Below are 22,730 nucleotides of genomic sequence, written 5' to 3'. Positions count from 1 at the left end.
TTTTTCCAGTTATACCTTAATATGGTAAAGTAGTAGTCAGGGACTTGATCCATAAGGGTCAATGCTGGAACATCACTGTTCCTGAGTCACCTGTTCCCTAATCCAAAATACTGACATTCTAAAGTGGTCACTGAGGATTCTTATTGGGTGGTAGGTTAAATAGCAAGAAACAGAGACATCAAAAAAGGAAGGAACGGGGCTTCCCTGGTGGCGCAGTGGTTGAGAGTCCGCCTGCCGATGCAGGGGACACGGGTTCGTGCCCCGGTCCGGGAAGATCCCACATGCCGCGGAGCGGCTGGGCCCGTGAGCCATGGCCGCTGCGCCTGCGCGTCCAGAGCCTGTGCTCCGCAACAGGAGGGCCACAACAGTGAGAGGCCCGCATACCGGGAAAAAAAATTTAAAAAAAGGAAGGAACGTACTTCCCTGGTGGTCCAGTGGTTAAGACTCCACACTTCCAATACAGGGGTCGTGGGTTCGATCCCTGGTCAGGGAGCTAGGAACCCACATGCCACACGGTGTGGCCAATAAATAAATAAATTAAATTTTTTTAAATTAAAAAAAAAAGGAAGAAAGGGAGGGAGGGAGGAAGAAAGGAAGGAAGGAAGAAAGGAAGAGGGAGGAAGGAAGGAAAGTGAACTATGATATAATGGATACAACTGAAAAAATCTCTTAAGAAAAAATTAAAGAGACTTCACTATTTCTTACGTAATCAATTATACCATAAAAGCTCCTCTTTATTTACCTGAATTCAGTGGTTACACACACAAAAATCAAATTAATCTGAAAGAGGCCTTAAAATATCAAATATAGCAATCTGCCGAAAGAACAAATTACTCAAATTGTAGCAAAAACTTTTTTAACTGAGGGAAATATTTATATCAAATCCCAAAAGAAACAATAGGGGAAAAAGAAAGGAAGACATTTGGTTTTCTAACAGTCCTGGGAAGACATTTCAAATGTGTATGAAAGCCCACTTCTCAAAATGTGAACTTCTAAAATGACTCAAAAAGATTCCCAAAGTAAGAAATAAAGAGGCTAATATGTCATAAAGGAAATCCAAATTCACAGAGAAAGCTGGAACATACGTGCCAGTCTAGGTCATATCTATAATGGTGCCGATATCTACAATGGTGCCGTTTTTCACAAAGTTTATATATTCCATGCAAGAATGTTATTGGCACTCATGACTATTACATTGAACTAAACACTTTATTAAAAGTGTTTTCAGTATTTTACTAAAAAAACTCAACCTGAAAAAACTACTCTAAGAGTGATCAACAATTTAAAATTAAACTTCGTAAGAATGGCATGTTAAATATTTGCTTATCATCTACTTATGCTACCACACCGTAACTCCCCAGGTAACAACTTACTCTTCTGATTTTCTTCCGTTTTTTAGAACGTGGTCTGGTCTCTATCCTCTGGACACTGCATCGCACAAGTAACAACAGGTCTTGTAGGCTAAATAGCTTGTAAACAAAATTTCCTTCCTGAGGAGCTACATATTCTGATGTATCTTCAACATAGTCCTGAAGTTCATATGGCAATCCTTTAAAAATAATTATATTTGTCATTTTTATTTTAAAATACATTAGCTCTTTATCCATCATAATCCAAGATAAAACAATTCAACTATCAACCTTCTGTCTCCTCTGAGTTGATCATTACACTATTACCATTTCTGTTTACTTTTACTGGAACTCCAGCAAGAGCTGAAATCAAAGCTTTAGGGTTCTCTTCCTTTTACCTACTACCTTCACTAACCCTAGCCAAAGTATAAATCTGTAAGACAACATATGAAGAAAAAAAAAAAGTTTAAAAAAGTAGTGTTATTCATAATCGAGGCAGAGTTGAGGTGCAGCCTTACATCTATTTCACAAAATGAAAAAGTACAAAACTACAGTCTAAACACCAAGAATAAGTAAATTTAGACTAATAAGTATTTATCATTATTTTTGCTGGATTTTCCCTTCATCAGTTCAGCAAACCACATTATCTATAGCTTAGCAGCCATCGTAAATGTCGGATAAACACAGGTTACAAAAATCCATACAACTGTGGGTACATCGCTAGAGTGAAGGTTTTGAAAGCTGAAATACTGATCAGTAGACTGGAAAATGAACTCTCAATGACTATATAAAGATCATACACATATTATAACGAAGAGAAAGTAGGGGAAGGGGGGGAACCTAAGGATAAGGAACAAGCAAAACAGTTAACATAAAATTCTTTGTAAATATTTACGTACGTCCTTTTGGCTTCTGAAACACAGAAGGCCATACAGATTTTGGCCAACTAGAGGCATCTGAAGTAACAGAGGGTTGCTCAGAACTAGGAGGTTGTTTAGAATTTTCTGAATTCATCAGCGGCATTTCAGGTATTTTTCTGGAAATTGGTTTTAAGAGTTCATCCTGCATTTTTAAAATTTCTCCAACTGGATCAAATTTTTTATACACTCGTTTGATAGGTTTTTTTAAAACACATGACTCTTCAGGACTACAAGTAGTATTAGTCTGGTTTCCTACAGAAGCCTGTCCTGAGGAAGAATTTAGGCTAGCTGGTTTAGAACTTAAATTAGAACCCAGATCAGCAGTCTTTCCATTACTATTATTTTGACACTCTGTATCAATGATTAAACAGTCTTCATCTGTATCACTATGGCAAAGAATTACATCTTCAGTTTTAGCTGCTTCTGATGTAACAGGCTTTTCCTTTGAATTATTGTCTGTGTTCTCTGGAACATTCACTCTTGCATCACCACACTCCATATCAGAAGCCATATCATTTTTATTAGAGGTTTCAATTTCTGAAGAACTTTCTAAGTGTAAGGCATCAGATGTTTTCAAGTCACTATCTTGTACCAAAGACTTCTCAGAATTTGATACATTTTCACCACAGGGGATCAATCCCTGATCATCTTTGTTTTTGCACTCTTCAGGGCCATTGTCCATACCAGTCACCAGCTGTTTCTCCTTCTGCAGCTGTTCCATCAGAATCTGAGATATACTTCTAGAATGAGCAGTAATGTCTGGTGCAATTGGTGCCTCAGATCTGATTGCTATGCTGGGGGCTGGGGGCATATCTGTCACGTTGGGTACTATGGAAGTACTTGCTGGACTCGGTGACTTTGATGGTTTGGTGGTGGTTACTCCAAAAGTTTCAAGTTCTGTGACATCATCATCAAAATCCAGATCCAAGTTTTCATGGGTCTCAATTTTTCGGCACTCATTAACTTCATAAGACATCTTAAGAAAATATATTGGCAAACTATTAGCAAAAATTCCAGGCCACCCCTGACCCATCAATGTCCCATCACAAACATAGTTCATACTCTTTAAAAGTAGAAAGAAAAGTCTAATGGCTTTGAAAGGTTCTTGCTTTGACAAACTACTAGCACCTAATTTATTTAACCTTACCTTCCCATTGAAATGTTGATGAAACACAGAAAAAATTGCCAAGTTGCAATACCACAGGAAATGGGGAATACTTGTGAACTACCACATCTCAAGAGGTATTTCCACTAATCAAAAACAGACAGGGGCTTCCCTGGTGGCGCAGTGGGTGAGAGTCCGCCTGTCGATGCAGGGGACACGGGTTCGGGCCCCAGTCCGGGAAGATCCCACATGCCGCGGAGCGGCTAGGCCCGTGAGCCATGGCCACTGAGCCTGCGCATCCGGAGCCTGTGCTCCGCAACGGGAGAGGCCACAACAGTGAGAGGCCCGCGTACCGCAAAAAAAAAAAAAAACCAGACAGGACCACAAAGAAGAAATGTTAGGCCAAATAGGAAGGTAAAAGATCTTCATTCATACCCACTTTATACAGTCTTGCAGAGACTTAGCTGACCAGGAGGAAAGCGTCTTTGCCACGGTAAGGAAGCTGCTCTCTAATGCAACTGGGGAAGTGTCAACAGCCTCTCACATCAATCAGTGACTTTCTTTATACATCTACTCAGGGAAAACAACTCTCAATAATAAGAGGAGAAATGGATAGGAAGTGGTTTTATTGTATTCTGGGACATGAAGCCACTGAGGTTATAGTTTTTCATGTACTGTTTGGGTAACAGAAGAACTACAGACAGTTCTAATTTATTCAGGAATAAATTATCTTCTCCCTAGGTAGCAACATCTCTCCTCAGTCTGGCAGAGCACTTTAGATAAATACCATGGAATTGGATTACAGTTTAGGATTTGAGAGAAAAATATTCTGACAGCCTCAGGTAGTGAGTAAGAAAGGTCTACCTGGGTAAATTACTTTACCTCTCTGAAACTCAATTTCCTCATCTCTGAAATAGGGATAATAGGGTTATCCTCTTGGGTTTATTCTAAGGATTAAATGAGAAATTATATATAGAAAGTTTCTTCGCATAGTCCTTGTACATAGTAAGCAGTTTCTCAGCAAATGGTAGCACTTGCTAAAATAAAAAGACTACCATATTTAGTCAAAAAATAAAATTAAACTATACTCTGTTTACATGAGGCATTCTTACACAAAAAGGTTCAAAACAAAACAATGGGACATGACACCAAGAAATAAAGAAAGAAGGACTAGCAATATTAAGTGTTAGAGAGAAGTCAATGCAAAAAGCATTAGATAGAAAAAGGAATCCTATGTTGAAAAAGATGCAATCCATGATGAATAGATAATGAACTGTGACATGTCAAATAACATCATCAGAATTGTCAAAACTGAAAAATAAAAGGAAAATTTGACAGAAACACAACTGTACTTGGTCATTGATACACTGTCTCTTAGTAAATATAAGGATGTAGAAAGTATGAATAATATTTAATGACTGAAACAAAGATACATGAATGACTGAAAACATACATATAGACTGCAAAGATATACCTTTTCCCTCCCAAGGATCGAAGGGGCATTTCCAAAGATGGACTATAAATTAATACACAAAGAAAACATCAATATAGTATAAAGCAGAATCTGTTAAGGTCTGACTCTCTGTTTAGAAGAAAATAAAATTAGAAATCATTAAGAAAAAAGTAAACAAACAATAATAAACCCAAGAACTTGGAAATTTAAAAACTCTCCAAATTATTGGATAAAAGAAGAAATTAAAATGATAATTACAGAATACTTAAAAAGCAATAAAAATGAGAACACTGGACATTAAAAATCTGAAGCATCATTCATAGCCTTTTCAAGAAACAGGAAAAGAATAATATAATTATAATAATAAAATGAAGGAATTTCATAAATATAAAACCAAAATTAATGAATTGAAAAACAATGTTCTCAACCCCTGACAAATTTGGATAAAAACAGCAGTTTATCTGTAAATATTTTAGTATGTGGTTATAAAAAGATTCTTCGGTAAAACACATTAATTGTATCAATAAATTAACACTTCCTTAATGGCTGGAAATATCTAATCACTGTTAAAATTTCCTAGTCTGATCAATTTCTTTTTACAATTGTTTATTGGAATCAGGATCCAACCAAGATCCCTACACTGCATTTGGGTGATGTCTCTCAAATTTATTTCTCAAATGCCTCTCCCCCATACTCTGCCAACTCCCATATCCACCAGGTATTTGTAGAAGAAACTAGATGAGTTATCCTATAAAATTTTCCATATTCTGGATTTTGCATCCCCATGATATCATTTAACACACTCTTCCCCTACATTTCCTATTAAAATGATCTAGTAGCTTGATCAGATTCAGGCACATTTAAAAAAATCTGAACATGTTATATGTGGTACTGTGTACTTCCCACTTCAATCAGGAGGCTAATGTCGTCTGCTTATCTTTCTTCTTGTGATATTACAACAGTTCTGTTGATTCATCAAGGGTCAACAAACTAATCTACCCATTAAAATTCCTTGTTAATCTTCTAATGCTTTTAGCAGTCATTGATGATGATCACTGCCTAGATTCACTATTTCATTAGGAACTGCAAAATGGTAACAGTCGTATTTCATCATTATCTGAAATACAGTTTGTACTGGAAAAGTAAGACAAATACTTGAATTTTCAAAAATCAGTTTTCAGAAAATGACTTGATACACTAGCACCCTCCAAAGGTGACTAATACTTTTTTTAAAAGATATTATTATGAATTCATGGATTTTAACTATTTCATATGTTTCCATCCACTGCAGTTATTCTTTGTCATGGTCAAACTGACACACTCTGGCCAATGGGAAACCCTTCAAGTTGGCACTGGCATCTTTTTTATATAATTCCAATATTATTATAAGGTTTTTACTTAAGTCCTTTGATTGGCATTTGTATTTCTTATGCTAAAATGCTTGGTTTCTAATATAAATATAAGTACTTATTTGCTTTATCATACTATCTAATGTGTCCAAAATAACAACAGCAATATCATTACTAATAATATGATTACTAAATGTAGTTTAAGATATTTGGCAATTCTTTTTGAACTTAGGATATAAATCTTTAAGGATGTATAGACACTTAATTCTCTGAGTGACCATTTTCACTTAAACAGTATATCTTGGATATCACACTACAGTTGCATACCTAGAGCTTTCTTATTCTTTTTATAGGCATACCTTGGAGACATTGTGTGTTTGGTTCCAAACCATGACAATAAAGCAAATAGTACAAAAAAGTGAGTCACACAAATTTTTTTGGTTTCCCAGTACATATAAAGATATGTTTACACTATAGTCTATTAAGTGTGCAATAGCATTATGTCTTTAAAAATGTACATGTCTTAAGAAAAATACTTTACTGCTAAAAAGCACTAACCATCCTCTGAGCCTTCAGCAAGTTGTAATAGTAACATCAAAAAATCAATGATTGGGCTTCCCTGGTGGCGCAGTGGTTGAGAGTCCGCCTGCCAATGCAGGGGACACGGGTTCGTGCCCTGGTCTGGGAGGATCCCGCATGCCGCAGAGTGGCTGGGCCCATGAGCCACGGCCGCTGAGCCTGCGCGTCCGGAGCCTGTGCTCCGCAAAGGGAGAGGCCACAACAGTGAGAGGCCCGCGTACGGCAAAAAAAAAAAAAAAAAATCAATGATCACAGATCACCATTAACAAATATGACTAAGTCTGAAATACTGCAAGAATTACCAAAATGTGACACAGTGACATGAAGTGAGCAAATGCTGTTGGAAAAAGGATGATGATGGACTTGCTTGATGCAGGGTTACCACAAGCCTTCCATTTGTAAAAAACGCAGCATCTTTGAAGTGCAATAAAGCAATGTACGATAAAACAAGGTATGCCTGTAATAGTTGCATAGTACGCTATTGAAGATGTACAGTTTATTTAATAAATACCCTATTAAGGGACATGATGACTGTTTCTAATGAATACCTATAGTTGCGGTGAATACCCTGCACAAATATTTTATTCTTTTCCTAGTGTACTTCTGAGCTACATTTCTAGAAGTGAGATTTCTAGGGCAAAGGATGAACACATTAGTTTTCATCTGTTCTGTGGGTACATCTCTCTTCATTTGACTGTAAAAATGTTATAGCAATTATCTTTTCTTCCTCTAATAACTTTGTAAGAATTTCCATCAACAATCCTCTTCTGTTTCTCATGTTTAATTGAGATGGGCACACCTGCAGGAGGACAATCCTGTGTGAGAGTGTGCCAGGATAGCTTTCTTAGCTTCACGGCTCTAAGCTCATGCTTCACTGTTACCATGATGTATGTATGTATGCATGTAGGTTTACGTGTGTTTGTGTGTTCATATAAAATCTTTAGTACATTCTGATATCTGCTTTCTCTATTTCCCTCTCCCACAATTATCTGAAAACTTATTTTTCCTTTACCTTTAATGTCCTTGTTCTGCTCAATATGAACTTTACCATTGGTGAATTTTCCTGAGCCAAGGCTTTTGTCTTGGAAGGAACTTTGGCTGGTTAGTTTCTAGAGTTCTTAGGACCCAGGTCATCTCAGAACTATTTAAGTTCCCAAGTGCCCCTGCACTCACCTACAAATTAGAGCCCATCCACATTATTTTCACTTTTGTTATTCTTATTCATTCTTGCATCTTTCACCATCCTTTTGCCATCTGGGATTATTCTCCTTGTGCCTGAAGAACATCCATTAGAGGAGGTCTGCTAGTAGCAAACTCAGCTTTTATCTGAAAATATCTTTTCTTAATTTTTTATTACTTAAGGATATTTCACTGGTTAGAGAATTTTAGTAAGAGGGTTATTTTCTCTCAGGAGAATATATTGTCCCAGTGTCTTCTGGCTTCCATCGTTGTTGTTGAGAAGTTACCTGCCAGTCTAACTCTCAGTCCTTTATAGCTAATGTGCCTTTTGTTTCTCTGGTGGCTTTTAAGAGCTTTTCTTTGTCTCCAAGTATGGTTTGGTCCCATTACCTCTTGTACACCTCTCTTTTGGGTGCAAGTACACAAATGTTAGACATTCTCACTACATTCTCTATACCTCTTGCCCTACTCTCCATATTTTCTTTTTGTTGCCTGTTTCATTATAGTCATTTCAGACCCATCTTCCAGTTTATTAATTCTCTTATCAGTTTTATCTAATGTGCTAATAATCCCCTTTACAGAATTCTTAACTGTACTTTTTTTAAAAAAAAAAAAATATTTATTTATTTATTTGGCTGCATTGGGTCTTCGTTGCAGCACACGGGCTTCTCTCTAGTTGCGGCGTGTGGGCTTCTCTCTAGTTGTAGCATGTGGGTTTTCTCCCTCTAGCTGTAGCGTGCAGGATCCAGGACATGTGGGCTCTGTAGTTGTGATGCACGGGCTCCAAGCAAGTGAGCTCTAGTTTGCAGCACGTGGGCTCTCTGGTTGAGGCGCACGAGCTCAGTAGTTGTGGCGCACGGCCTTAGTTGTCCCACGGCATGTGGGATCTTAGTTCCCCTACCACGGATCTAACCCGCGTCCCCTGCATTGCAAGGCATATTCCTTCCAATTAAAACATGGCTTTAATTTTCTTGCATGCTGTATAATTAAGCAGAGTTGGCTCACAGTTTGTGACTGATAATTCTAGGATCCATTTCTGTGAGTCTATTTCTTTGGTCATTGTTTGTGATGGTTGTTGCTCAGAGTATCCAGTACATGAAAAGAAACTTAATTTTTATTTACTCCTCCAGTGTCTAGTTATCTTTAAATGTTTTCCAGATGCTATATTTAAAAACTTGTTTGTAGAAATAATTTGAGGCTCAAAATGACATTCTGTTCCTCTAAGAAGTATTGTCACTTGCTTTTGCTAGGTATCTAGAGACACTAGCAATCCAAAAACATCTGAATCCAAGTTCAAGGCCTGAAAACCCAGAATACAATCTACAAGAAAGCTGATTTATTTCTTGTTCACTCTTACTCCTGGGGTATAGCCCTGCAGGGTCCAAGCTCATGGTGGAAAACTGAACTCTGACTTTTGTCCTCCTAGTCCTGTGATGCTGCCAAAAGCACATTCTCTGTTGCCTCTTCAGAACTGGCAAATACCATTCAGGGCAAAGACTACCCTAAGTGACAGGCTTACCAACCTGGATTGTGCTCTTTAGTATCTCAGCCCTCAGATAGTACCCCCTATCTTGTTAGGTCTTTGATGATTCTAAGAAATAAACTTATATAATATGTCCAGCTTTTTTTAGTTGTCATCGGTAATGGAAGGCCCAAATTACTCGGTCTGCCATTACTGAAAGAAGTTACTCCGTCACTTTTCATCCCTCTTAACCTACTTCATGTTTCTTCATAGCACTTGTTACTTACTGACATTCACCTCATACCAATATAAATTTTAGATAGATTTAAAAATGTAAAACAAAAAAATACCTCCAAAAAACTTAAGTTGGAAGTGCTTTATGACATACACATCATAAAAATACTGAAAGGCAAATGGCAAACCAAAAAACAATAAATATGAAAGACAAAAGGCCAATATTCTTAAAATAGTATGAGCTCTTATATGTAAATGAGAAAAAAATTTTCTATTTTATTTTCTAATTTTGTTTGCTCTCTCACTTTATTCAAGTCCCTGTTCAAATTTCCTGTCCTTGGAAAAGCCTTCCTGATCATGAATCCCATTCCCATCTCTTTCACCTTAACCTATTCCATTTTTCTGCATAGCATTTATCAATGTGTGCTTTTTTGATACTGTTTTAATTATCTGTGCCCTCTGAAACTAATGTAAGTTCTGAAAGAAAAGAGACTTCATCTTTATTTACTGCTGTATCCTCAGTGCATGGAACAGTATCTGCTCAATAAATATTTGTGGAATGGATGAATAAAGTTTTGTATAAACAGAATGCCTTGCTCTAATAATCATGGGAAAATATCTCAAAATACACAAAATAATAAAAGCTAGTATTTATGGAGCACCAAGCATTGTTCTAAATGCTTTAGGTGTATTAACTCATTTAATCCCCAAGAATTCTATGAGTTAGGTTATCATGATACCCATCTTACAGACAGAGCAAACTAGACACAAAGAGATAATGTAGTTTGCCTACGGTCACGCAGATAAGCATACACTAAAAAGGATTAACAATCCGGCAAATTCTTGTTGCCCCAGTCAAACTCATCTGTTCCTTTTCATACTTAAAAACTCTTGAATACAAATGAGACTAATTAAATAAAACCATCACCACTATGATCACCATTACTGACTGAATTTTTAGTACATATGTACTAAAGACTGTGCTCAGCATCTTACGTATAAATATCAAACTTAATCCTGACAGCAATTTTATGAAGTAGGTATTATCATCTTTCTTTTATAAAAGAAGAAAACTGAGGCTGAAGGAGGTTAAATTAGTTGTCTAAAGTCTAGATCCACGTGGGGTTCAATTTTAAGTTTCAATCTAAAGTCTGTATTTTTAACTACCAGATTTAGAGACTTGCAATAAAATGTGATTCTTCAAAAGGATAAACAAGTACATTCTCTTAAGGAAAAGAAAAGAAAGCATTACATACTTCCATTTCAGATATATAATCTTCTGGTTTGTCCATAAATACTGCAGAGACTGGAACAGTTGTGGTTTTGGACATCATGCATTTTAAGGGAACTTCATGGAAGATTTGATTTCTCTCTCTCATTGTCATTTTCTTTTGGGGAAGTGGTGAATTAATATAAATTACTTTAACTGGTTTTGAACCTTAACACAGAAAAAGAATGGAAGTGATTAGTTACTAGTAGTCATATTAAAAAAAAAAAAAAAAACCAGGATGTATAACAGAAGAATTACTAAACAAAGAGACACAGGATAGAAACTGGAAGCACATGTCCCATACGTGTGCCTTGAATGAAAAGATTTTTAAAGTCCCTTAGAGATCTAAGGGCAAGAGACTCTTACTGGCAAGAAAAATATGTTCTTTTTCTAACAATTTAAAAAAAGATTTTCTGTTTTTTATTGTTATACTTTTACTGTCATTATTACTCGGTTCCTCTTGGGTTATACTTTCAAAAAGTGATAAAATGTTTACCACGGAGAATATATTACATTTAACTCTAATTTGTAGTTTTGTTTTTAGACATAGTCCTTCATTTACTCCAATTATGTTATTACATACAAGAATATTAATTCTAAAAGATATGAGAAAATTATTAAATATGAACAAAAATAGAAGGGGAATAATATTTGGTACAGAATTTATGTGTAAATATTTTACTGTTAAGAGAGAGACTATCTTATAAGTATAGACTTATTTAAATCTGAATTCCAATAATAGGTAAGTAAATAAACCCTGGAAACTAACCCATTTGAGGCTGTCTAATAAAGTACCGCATTCCTTTTATTTCAGTGAAAGACAGAAGAACCTCACCATGTCATGTATCTTTGGCCACCCTAAACTATAATTTTTTCTCTACTTCTCACACACCCAGCATGCATACAGGTCCTGTAAATCTAATAACTTATTTATGAGTGTCAATTGTATACTTAGCACTATATATTAAAAAGTTCTTCTACTGCATGTAATTGTCAAATTTACATCCTCCTTAAATCAAAACTTAGCTTTTTGTATTTGACAAATGACCACTATAATCAGACAGCTGAAATAGAACTGTTTCAACTCCTCTTTTGAGAGTGTTACTTGACATGGCAAATCACAAACCTGTGGCAGGTATTACTTGAATACACACTGGAATTTCCCACTGTTCCTTGTAGCTTGGTCCATGATTATTTAATAAGGCAAATAATGCTTGACTAGTTAGAGCTATCTGAGGGTGATATCTTGCAACAAGCTTCTCTGCATTTGGGTCTTTACTAATGTCCTGAAAAACAACATGAAACTTGTTACTTGATTACACTTATTAGAAACTTCTTTGATTAAATAATGAAAAGAAGGGAGAAATTCAGGAAGGGTACTTTAGAACAACCAGGTTACATGTACTTTATGAGGTACAGAAGATTGCTTAGGAAGATCCAAAACCACTTTACTACTTACATAATGCATAGCTGCAGCTGTTTGTTCTGGTGTTTCAGTGGTAGGTGTATCTTTTGACAGCTGCAACTTTGCAGGCATTGAGGGAAATACTGTTTTCACATATTTTACACTGCCCTAAATAAGAAAAAAAATGAATGTTTTATTGCAGAAATCTTGATGTATTTTTTCCCTGAAGTATCTTTTCATCATATGAAACTTATAACTTAAAATTCTTCATTGTACTAAATGCAAATATCAAATTTAGAGCCGTCTTAAGACAAGACCTTAATGTTTTTACTTGACAACCACCATATAGTTGTTTTTTAAAGATTTTATTTATTTATTTATTTATTTATGGTTGCATTGGGTCTTAGCTAGGTCACATGGGATCTTTCGTTGTGGTGCACAGGCTCTCTAGTGTGGCGCGCGGGCTAAAGAGCGCGTGGGCTCTATAGTTGGGGTGCATGGGCCCTGTAGTTGCAGCACGTGGGCTTAGATGCCCTGCGGCATGTGGGATCTTAGTTCCCCGACCAGGGATCAAATCTGAGTCCCCTGCACTGGAAGGCGGATTCTTAACCATTGTACCACCAGGGAAGTCCCCCATATAGGTTTTTTTTAAAAAAAGGGTCCAAGATAAGGGTGCCATGAAATCTTCCCTGTCATTTTAAAATCTAACCTCTCATTGTATGAAGTACAAGTCAGAGCAGGGTATAAGAGAAACTCTAAAATATCTTCTTTACACACACCTACTTCCAACATGATATTGAGTAAAATCCCCTTAAAAGAAAAGGAGCTTTCTGCTTGTATTCAGAAACATAAAAGAGATGGAAACTAAGAAAAGAAAATCAAGAAATAAAGTTGGTAGTGATATTTTTTTTAACTTTTTATTTTTTCTTTAAATATATATTTATTTATTTGGCTGCACCGGGTCTTAGCTGGTGGCACGTGGGATCTTCGTTGCGGCATGTGGGGTTTGGTTCCCTGACCAGGGATTGAACCCAGGCCCCCTGCACTGGGAGTGCAGAGTCTTAACCACTGGACCACCAGGGAAGTCCCAGTAGTGATATTTTTTAAAACATCAAGTAATGGTAGTCATACATTAAAAGGGGACACATTTGTATTGCGTATTTTAAAAAGTATATCTCGTTACTGCTCAAAATTTAAACATAAATACTGAAATATGTCTAAATTATGCTTCTGTGTGAAATACAGATGATATTTCAGACAAAAATAAGTTTACTTTTATTTTCTTATGGTAAACCTTACCAATGCAAGAAGAGTTTTTTCTAACTTTAATCCCATCTCTATTCTGAATGGGAAGAATCCCATTAAGCTGGTGACTTCATGGAGAGTATAGAATTCTGGATACTTTTTCACTTGTTCAATACAAGCTTTTAAAATTTGCTAAAAAATAAAAATTAAGAGAAATTCATTTTTTTGTACTTCTCTAATAATGCAACAAAAATAACTTAGTCACATGTGACTTAATAATCATTCATTTCAAATATGAGCCTCATTTCATTAACCAAACTTCTAACAATCCAGGCACACTGTATATTCCTTACTTGATTTAAACTCTTATTTTTCGTAACAATTCTTTTTAACCTAATTTCTTAAAACATTGATGTTTAATAATACTAAAATTAGCAATTGTATTAAAATTTAAAGTTAGAGAAGACACATCATATTTTCTCTGCTATTTAAGAAACTGTCAAAGAAATAAAGCCACGTGAAAATTTTAACACACTTTATGGGAATAAAAGCGGTTACATGAATGATTAGAAATAAGTAAGTTTAATACCCTAAAAAGATCCCCAAGCACAATGAATTAATGAAGTAGTTATCTTACAGGTCATTCTAACCTTCAATCTAAAAAATAAATGAGAAATTTTATAACTACTTCAAATGATGGAGTATTTAGTATTTTCTTCTCTCCAAAACGTTCTCAAAATATTAATGACTTACCAGGAAATGTAATAAGGAAGAAAAATTCACAGTTTCACCCAAGCATGTGATAACATGTAAATAACTCAAAGAAGCACAGCAGTTTTGGAGGGGGTAGGGGAGTTATAAAACCATACATACTACATTATCTTTAAGATACAGTTGTCCCTCGCATCTCTGGAATCCCCCATGGATACCAAAATCCAAGGATGCTCAAATCCCTTATTTGAAATGGTATAGTACCGTCAGCCCTCCATATCCCCTGATGTAGAACCCACGGATATGGAGGGCCAAATGTATGTGTTTTCTCTTCTTCTCTCAATGAACCTTAATCTGAACCTTTTAGAATATAGTTTATATCACAAAAGCTTTTAGCAATAAGCATATATATATATATATATACACATATACATTATATATATATATATTTTTTTTTTTTTTTTTTTGGTACGTGGGCCTCTCGCTGTTGTGGCCTCTCCCGTTGCGGAGCACAGGCTCTGGACGCGCAGGCTCAGCGGCCATGGCTCACGGGCCCAGCCGCTCCGCGGCATGTGGGATCTTCCTGGACCGGGGCACAAACCCATGACCCCTGAATTGGCAGGCGGACTCTCAACCACTGCGCCACCAGGGAAGCCCCAATAAGCATATTTTTATATCTTACACCCTCTTTCCCTTCAGATATTTATAAAGTGTGTCAAGCTACAAATCAATAACATTACTCCAGTACATCTTTTTATCTATAGTTTCATATCCTCTTCTTTCTTTAATCCTCACTCTCTATCATCTTTCACATTTCCCCCCTCAATTCTACGCTTTTCAATAATGACCTTGATATTTAATCAGGATATTACTTGCAATTAAGGCAGATATAGGTTAATATGAAGAAGTTCTGTTTGCTCTTAAAAACCCTAAGAAACCGCAAACTCGGATCTGCATAATATCTTTGCTCCTCATTTATAATATTAGTCAACTTTCACCCCTAATATTCCTATCCTATAGAAGTCATTACAAAAATCTAAACATGCAAAGGAAAGCAATATATAAGAACTATGTGACATATAGACTACTCTGATTAGATATTTATCAGCACATCTTTCTTGGTAAAACTATGCTAGATGTTACAGTGCTTTTTAAGTGAGTTTCACTTAACTCAGTAATTATGGCAAGAGAAAAATTCAAGGGAAAATCTAAGACAGCTTTATACCTATACTCAGATACACTACATAGTATTAAAGGTATTTCACAACTGGTAGATATTAAGTAACTAAAGGATCATTATTTAATATATTTAATTAAAAATTTTAATTAGTAATTTACTTATGTTTGAAAAACTGCTAAGAGTGAACAAAGGAGGTTAAGAGATTCAGGCTGTTCCCCATCATCACCCACTCCCAAATGTTATTTAACATTCAAAGTATCTTGAAAGTTAAAAACACCAAAAACACATTTATCATTTACAAAGAAAGATGAAAATAACTATGCTCCAGAAAGAGAAAATATAATATGTTTTCATACATGTTTGAAGCTTAAAATTTAACAGATACTGCTTCTGGCAATATGGTAAAGTAGGTACCTTGAAGAACACTCCTATCCAAACCACACGAGATGCTGGATAAATTACAACTAACAATTTTCATGCATTGCTGGGCTTGGTAAAAGCGAGGAGAATCTCCAAGGACCATAAATAAATAAATAAACGCCAAACATCTAGAATGAGGAGAAACAGGAGCTGTGAGCAGTAAGAAAACCCATGAAAGGTGAAGTGGTTTGAGGGCAAATGCCTCAACCAGTTCTAAGATCAGGTAGGGAGCTGAACAGGAGAGCCCTACATTTAAGGCTTGAAAAGCAGAGATTTGAACAGATATCTGTACAACCATGTTCACAGTAGCATTATTCACAACAGCCAAAAGGTGGAAGCAAACCAAATGTCCATCAATGGAAGAATGGATAAACAAAATGTCCATATACATACAATGGAATATTCAGCCTTAAAAAGGAAGGAAATTATGCCACATGCTAGAACATGTATGAATCTTGAAGACATTATGCTAAGTAAAATAAGCGAGTCACAAAAAGACAAATACTATATGATTCCACTCATATGGGGGTACCTACAATAGACAAATTCAGACACAGAAAGTAGCATGGTGAGTGGCACAATAATAAATAAATATTTCCTGTTTGTCCCTGGTTCCTGACACACAGCTCCTAAAATTCTTGGAATCCCCTAAGTGATAAGAATGTCTTTTTTATGCTAATTAGATGACAAAAGGCCCACAGATAGCTAATCACCAGCAGCCAATGATTTAATCAAGCATGCCCACTAAATGAAATCTCCATAAAACTCCCCTTAAGGGCTTCCCTGGTGGCGCAGTGGTTGAGAGTCCACCTGCCGATGCAGGAGACACGGGTTCGTGCCCCGGTCCGGGAAGGTCCGGGAAGATCTCACATGCCGCAGAGCGGCTGGGCCCGTGAGCCATGGCCGCTGAGCCTGCGCGTCCGGAGCCTGTGTTCCGCGATGGGAGAGGCCACAGCAGTGAGAGGTCCGCATACCGCAAAAAAAAAAAAAAAGGTTAAGGGGCTTCCCTTGTGGTGCAGTGGTTAAGAATCCACCTGCCAATGCAGGTTTGATCCCTGGTCCAGTAAGTTCCTCACGCCACGGAACAACTAAGCCTGTGCACCACAACTACTGAGCCTGTGTTCTAAAGCCTGTGAGCCACAACTACAGAAGCCCACGTGCCTAGAACCCGTGGTCTGCAAAAAGAGAAGCCATCACAATGAGAAGCCCGCACACCACAACAAAGAGTAGCCCCCGCTAGCCGCAACTAGAGAAAGCCCATGCGCAGCAATAAAGACCCAATGCAGCCATAAATAAATAAATAAGTAAATAAAATCTATTAAGAAAATAATAAAAATGGTTAAGACAGTAAATTTTATGTTATGTGTATATTACCATAATTAAAAATTGTTTTTAAAAAAGGGAAGGATATTGACACATGCTATAACATGGGTGAATCTTGAAGACATTATGCTAAGTAAAATAAGCCAATCACAAAAGGACAAATATTGAAATGACTCCACTTATATAAAGTACCTAGTGAAGTTAAATTCATAGAAATAAAAAATAGAACAGTGGTTGTCAGGGACTGGGGGAAGAGGGAATGATGAGTTATTATTTAATGAATACAGAGTTTCAGTTTGGGACAATGGAAAAGTTGGGGAATGGATGATGAAAATCCACTTACAACAGTGCGCAAGTATTTAATGCCATTGAACTATCCTTAAAAATGGTTAAAATAGTAAATTTTATGTTATATATATTTTACCACACCAAAAAAAGAGAGGGGCCTCCCTGGTGGCGCAGTGGTTGAGAGTCTGCCTGCCGATGCAGGGGACACAGGTTTGTGCCCCAGTCCAGGAAGATCCCACATGCTGCAGAGTGACTAGGCCCGTGAGCCATGGCCGCTGAGCCTGCGCATCCGGAGCCTGTGCTCCGCAACAGGAGGGGCCGCAACAGTGACAGGCCCGCGTACCGCAAAAAAAAAAAAAAAAAAAAAAAAAAAGAGAAATGGAAGACAGACTGAAACCTAGGACGTTTGGGAATTCCAGAGAGAGAGTTGTGAAAACAAAAAAGAAGCAATAAATGAAAATGGCTGAGAATTTTCAAGAACTGATGATGGATTTGAATCTACAGATACAAGACACACAATGAAACAAGTAGAATTTTGTTCTAATAAAGTACATTGTAATGAAACTGTAATACACCAAAAATTAAGAGTGGTCAGAAAGAAAAGGCAGATTCCCTAAAAGAAATGACTATTAAACAAACAATACACTTTTCAATAATAATACGTGAGCCAGAAAAAGTAGAATTATATTATCAAACGCTGAGAAATAAAACAAACTGTCGACTTAGAACTACGTATGGAGCAAAACTATCTTATTAGAATGAGAACAAAATAAAAATATTTCCAGGTAACAAAGAAGATTGTTCATTACCAAGAGACCTTCACCAAAGGAACATCTAGAACATACAACATTTCAGGAAAAATGAGGATTTCAGAAAGTAGATTTGAAAAGAGGAGATGGAAAGAAAAAAGATCCAAATTTGTAGATAAATGAAGACAAACATTGTTCATCTAAAATAATAATGTACCTAGGTTTTTTTACCTTTAAAAACCTAGGTTTTTAAACCTACCTAGGTTTAAAAAAGAGACAGCATCAAAACAATAATATCAGTGAGGAGGGATGTGATGAAAGTCAAAATGCTCTATGGTCTCTGTAGATGTATAGGTTAATAGAACTAAATAGAGTTGAGAAATTTACCCATAGGTCAATGGTGACGAGGTAATTCAATAAGGAAAAAATTCATTGTGAAAATTCAAGAGTAACCACTAAGAAGAACATCAAAAATGTATAAATTCCAATCAGTAGAGAGGGAAAAAAGAAGGGGGAAAAAGTCAATCTCCTCAAAAGAAGTCAAAGAAAGAAGTTTAGAAAAAGACAAATAGAAATCATAAACAGGTTTATATACATAAGTTATCACAATGAATGTAAATGACTCAACTTTTTAATTAATAGGCAAGAGATGGTCAGATCTTATTTAAAAAGGCACTCTAGCTAAACATCATTTTAAGAGGTATTTGTTTCCATAATTAAAAATTATTTCTATAGTTCTATAGAATCTACAGAACTTTAATATAAGTTCTATAGATTCAAAGCAATCCCAATTAAAGTCCCACTTAGTTTTCTTTTAGAAATTTTGATTCCAAAGTAGTCTTTTTCTAGAAATTGACAAGCTGATTCCAAAGTTTTCATGGAAATGCAAAGAACCAATAAAAGCCAAAACAATTTTAAAAAAGCACCAAGTTGTAGGATTTCTACCAGATGGTTTCTTGTAGTCTTCCACTACAAGACATGGTGGTATTGGCATAAAGACAGAGATATAGGTTAATGAAACAGATTAGAGTCATGGAATTGACCCACACATCATTGGTGAAAAGGCAATTTAATGAGGGGAAAAAATAGCTTTTTCATCCAATAGCGCAAAACGATTTCTCAACATTGGCACTACTGACGTTTTAGACCAGATAATTCTTTGTGTTGGGGGGGCAACCTTTACATTGCAGGATATTTAACAACATTCTTGGCTCTACCCACTAGATGCCAGAAGCACTCCTTCCTCGGTTATGAGAACCCAAAATATTTCTAGACATTACCATATGTCTGGTAGGAGGCAAAATCACTCTCAGTAGAGAATCACTGTGCTTGAACAACGAGATATCCAGATGAAAGGAAAATTAACTTTGACTCAAACCTCACATCTTACACAAAAAAATAACTTGAAATTAACATACACACATTCACATAAAAGTTAAAACTATAAAACCTCTAGATCAGGGTTTCTCAACACAAGCACTACTGACATTTGAAGCTCCATAATTCTTTGCTGTGGGGGATGTTATATACATTGTAGGATGTTTAACAGCAACCCTGGCCTTTAGTCACTAGATACGAGTAATTCTCTGCCAGCTGTGACAAAAGTATCTCCAGACACTGCTGAAGTCCCCTGTGTGGGGAGTGGGCACAAGGGTAAAGGAGTAAAAGTGACCTCGGATAAGAACCACTTGGGGTTGGCAAATATTTCTATGCTAGAACACATACAAGCACCAACCATAAAACACTTGCAAAAATTAGACTTCATTAAAATTAAAATTCTGTTTTTGAGAGACTATTAAAAAAAATTAAAAAGCATGTCACAAACTGGGAGAAAACTATATACACACACACACACACACACACACACACACACACACACATACACATATATATAAAACAGGCTTGTATTCAGAATATATAAAGAACTTTCAAAAATCAATAAAAATAAAAACCAATAAAATTAGCAAAAGATGTTAACAGACATTTCACAAAAGCCAATAAAAACACAAAAAAGATGTTCAAACATCACTGCTCTCTGGGGATATGCAAACTAAAGCCATAATGAGACACTACTACACACCATAGGTTGGCTAAAATTTAAAAAGATCAACAATGTTAAGTTTTAGCTAAAGTGTAGAACAACTGGAACTCTTATACATTCACTGTTGGCGGGAGTATAAAGTAGTACATCCACTATGGAAGACAGCTTGGCAGTTTCTAATAAAATTTAACTTTGTACACTTGCCAGATGATCTATAAATACTATACCTAGTTATATACCCAAGAAAATGCAAATATATGCCCCCCCAAAATCTTGTACAAGAATGTTCTTAATAGCTTTATTCAAAATTGCCCCAAACTGGAAATAACACAACTGCCCATCAACAGTTGAACTGGTAAACCAATTTTGGTATAACCATACAATAAAACAAAAAGGAATACATTATGGATACTTGCATCAATGTGGATGAATCTCAAAAATGCTGACTGAAAGAAGTCAGACACAAAAGAATACACTGTGTGTGATTCAATTTTTATAAAACTCCAGAAAAGGCAAATCTAATCTATGGTGACAGAAAGCAAATCGGTGGTTTCCTAGGGCCATGGATGGAAAGAGGCACAGAGATCTTTTTAGTGTGATAGAAATACTCCATATCAGGACTTCCCTGGTGGCACAGTGGTTAAGAATCCACCTGCCAATGCAGGGGTGTATGGGTTTGATCCCCGGTCTGGGAAGACCCCACGTGATGAGGAGGAACTAAGCCCGTGCGCCACAACTACCGAGCCTGTGCTTTAGAGCCCGCGAGCCACAACTACTGAGTCCGTGCACAACTACTGAAGCCCAAGCACCCTACAGCCCACGTGCCATAACTACTGAAGCCCACGTGCTCTAGTGCCCGCGTGCTGCAACTACTGAAGCCCACGTGCCAAGAGCCCATGCTCCGCAACGAGAGAAGCCCCCGCTTGCCGCAACAAAGACCCAACACAGCCAAAAATAAATAAAATTTAAAAAAATAGTAATAAAATACATTTAAAAAATAAAAAATTATAAGAAAAGAGAAAGAAATACTCCATATCATGGCTGGCGTCATGGTTACACAGGAAGACTCACTGACATGCACTTAAAATCGATTCTTATTGTACGTAAATTTTACCTCAGTAAAACTGATTTAAAGTTAAATATAGATTAAAAAGGGAGAGTTTATTCCTAGAAGAGAACATAGGCAAAACATTCTCTGACATAAATTGTACCAATGTTTTCTTAGGTCAGTCTCCCAAGGCAATAGCAATAAAAACAATATAAACAAATGGGACCTAATCAAACCTACAAACTTTTGCACAGCAAAGGAAACCATGAACATAATGAAAAGACAACATACGGAATGGGAGAAAATATTTGCAAACAATGTGACCAACAAGGGCCTAATTTCCAAAATATACAAACAGCTCATACAACTCAACAACAAAAAAACAAACAAGCCAATCCAAAAATGGGCAGAAGACCTAAGTAAACATTTCTCCAAAGAAGAAATATAGATGGCCAATAGGCACATGAAAAGATGGACAACACTGCTAATTATAAGAGAAATGCAAATCAAAACTACAATGAGGTACCACCCACATTGGTCAGAAAGGCCATCTTTAAAAAATCTGCAAACAACAAATGCTGGAGAGGGTGTGGAAAAAAGGGAACCCTCCTACACTGCTGGTGGGAATGTTAAGTTGGTGCAGCCACTGTGGAAAACAGTAGGGAGGGACTTCCCTGGTGATCCAGTGGGTAAGACTCTGAGCCCCCAATGTGTGGGGGGGCCCAGGTTCGATCCCTGGTCAGGGAACTAGATCCTGCATGCATGCTGCAGCTAAGAGTTCGCATGCTGCAACTAAGAGTCCACATGCTGCAACTAAAAGATTCCACATGCCGCAATGAAGATCCCACATACCACAACTAAGACTCAGCGCAGCCAAAATAAATAAAGAAAGAAATATTAAAAAAAAGAAAGAAAGAAAACAGTAGAGAGGTTTCTCAGAAAACTAAAAATAGAATTACCATATCAGCCAGCAATCCCACTTCTGGGCACATATCCAGACAAAACTATAATTGAAAAAGATACATGCATCCCTATATTCATAGCAGCACTATTCACAGTAGCCAAGACACGGAAACAACCTAAATGTCCACCAACAGATGAATGGATAAAGAAGATGTGGTACAGATATACAATGGAATACTACTCAGCCATAAAAAAGAACAAAATAATGCCATTTGCAGCAACATGGATGCAACTAGAGATTATCATACTAAGTGAAGTAAGTCAGAAAGAGAAAGAAAAATACCATATGATACCACTTATATATGGAATCTAAAATATGACACAAATGAAGCAATCTATGAAACAGAAACAGAATCACAGACATAGAGAACAGAGTGGTGGTTGCCAAGGGGGAGGAGGTTGGGGGAGGGATGGAGTGGGAGGTTGAGGTTAGCAGCTGTAAGCTTTTATATACAGA

At 36.6% G+C, this 22,730-nt stretch overlaps 1 protein-coding gene across 1 annotated transcript in view; it reads right to left on the bottom strand.

The window, feature by feature from the left end:
* ICE2 (interactor of little elongation complex ELL subunit 2) overlaps positions 1-22,730 on the bottom strand; it is a 91,118-nt gene that overhangs the window by 52,712 nt on the left and 15,676 nt on the right. Inside the window, 6 exon segments of the mRNA XM_032622615.1 lie at positions 1,374-1,549; positions 2,249-3,245; positions 10,887-11,068; positions 12,027-12,186; positions 12,360-12,473; positions 13,605-13,742. Coding sequence (XP_032478506.1) covers positions 1,374-1,549; positions 2,249-3,245; positions 10,887-11,068; positions 12,027-12,186; positions 12,360-12,473; positions 13,605-13,742 — 1,767 coding nt within the window.

Source organism: Phocoena sinus, chromosome 2, assembly GCF_008692025.1.
Source record: "Phocoena sinus isolate mPhoSin1 chromosome 2, mPhoSin1.pri, whole genome shotgun sequence".
In the NCBI taxonomy this organism is placed as follows: Eukaryota; Metazoa; Chordata; class Mammalia; order Artiodactyla; family Phocoenidae; genus Phocoena; species Phocoena sinus.
This window is presented reverse-complemented; position numbering and strand designations above follow the sequence as displayed.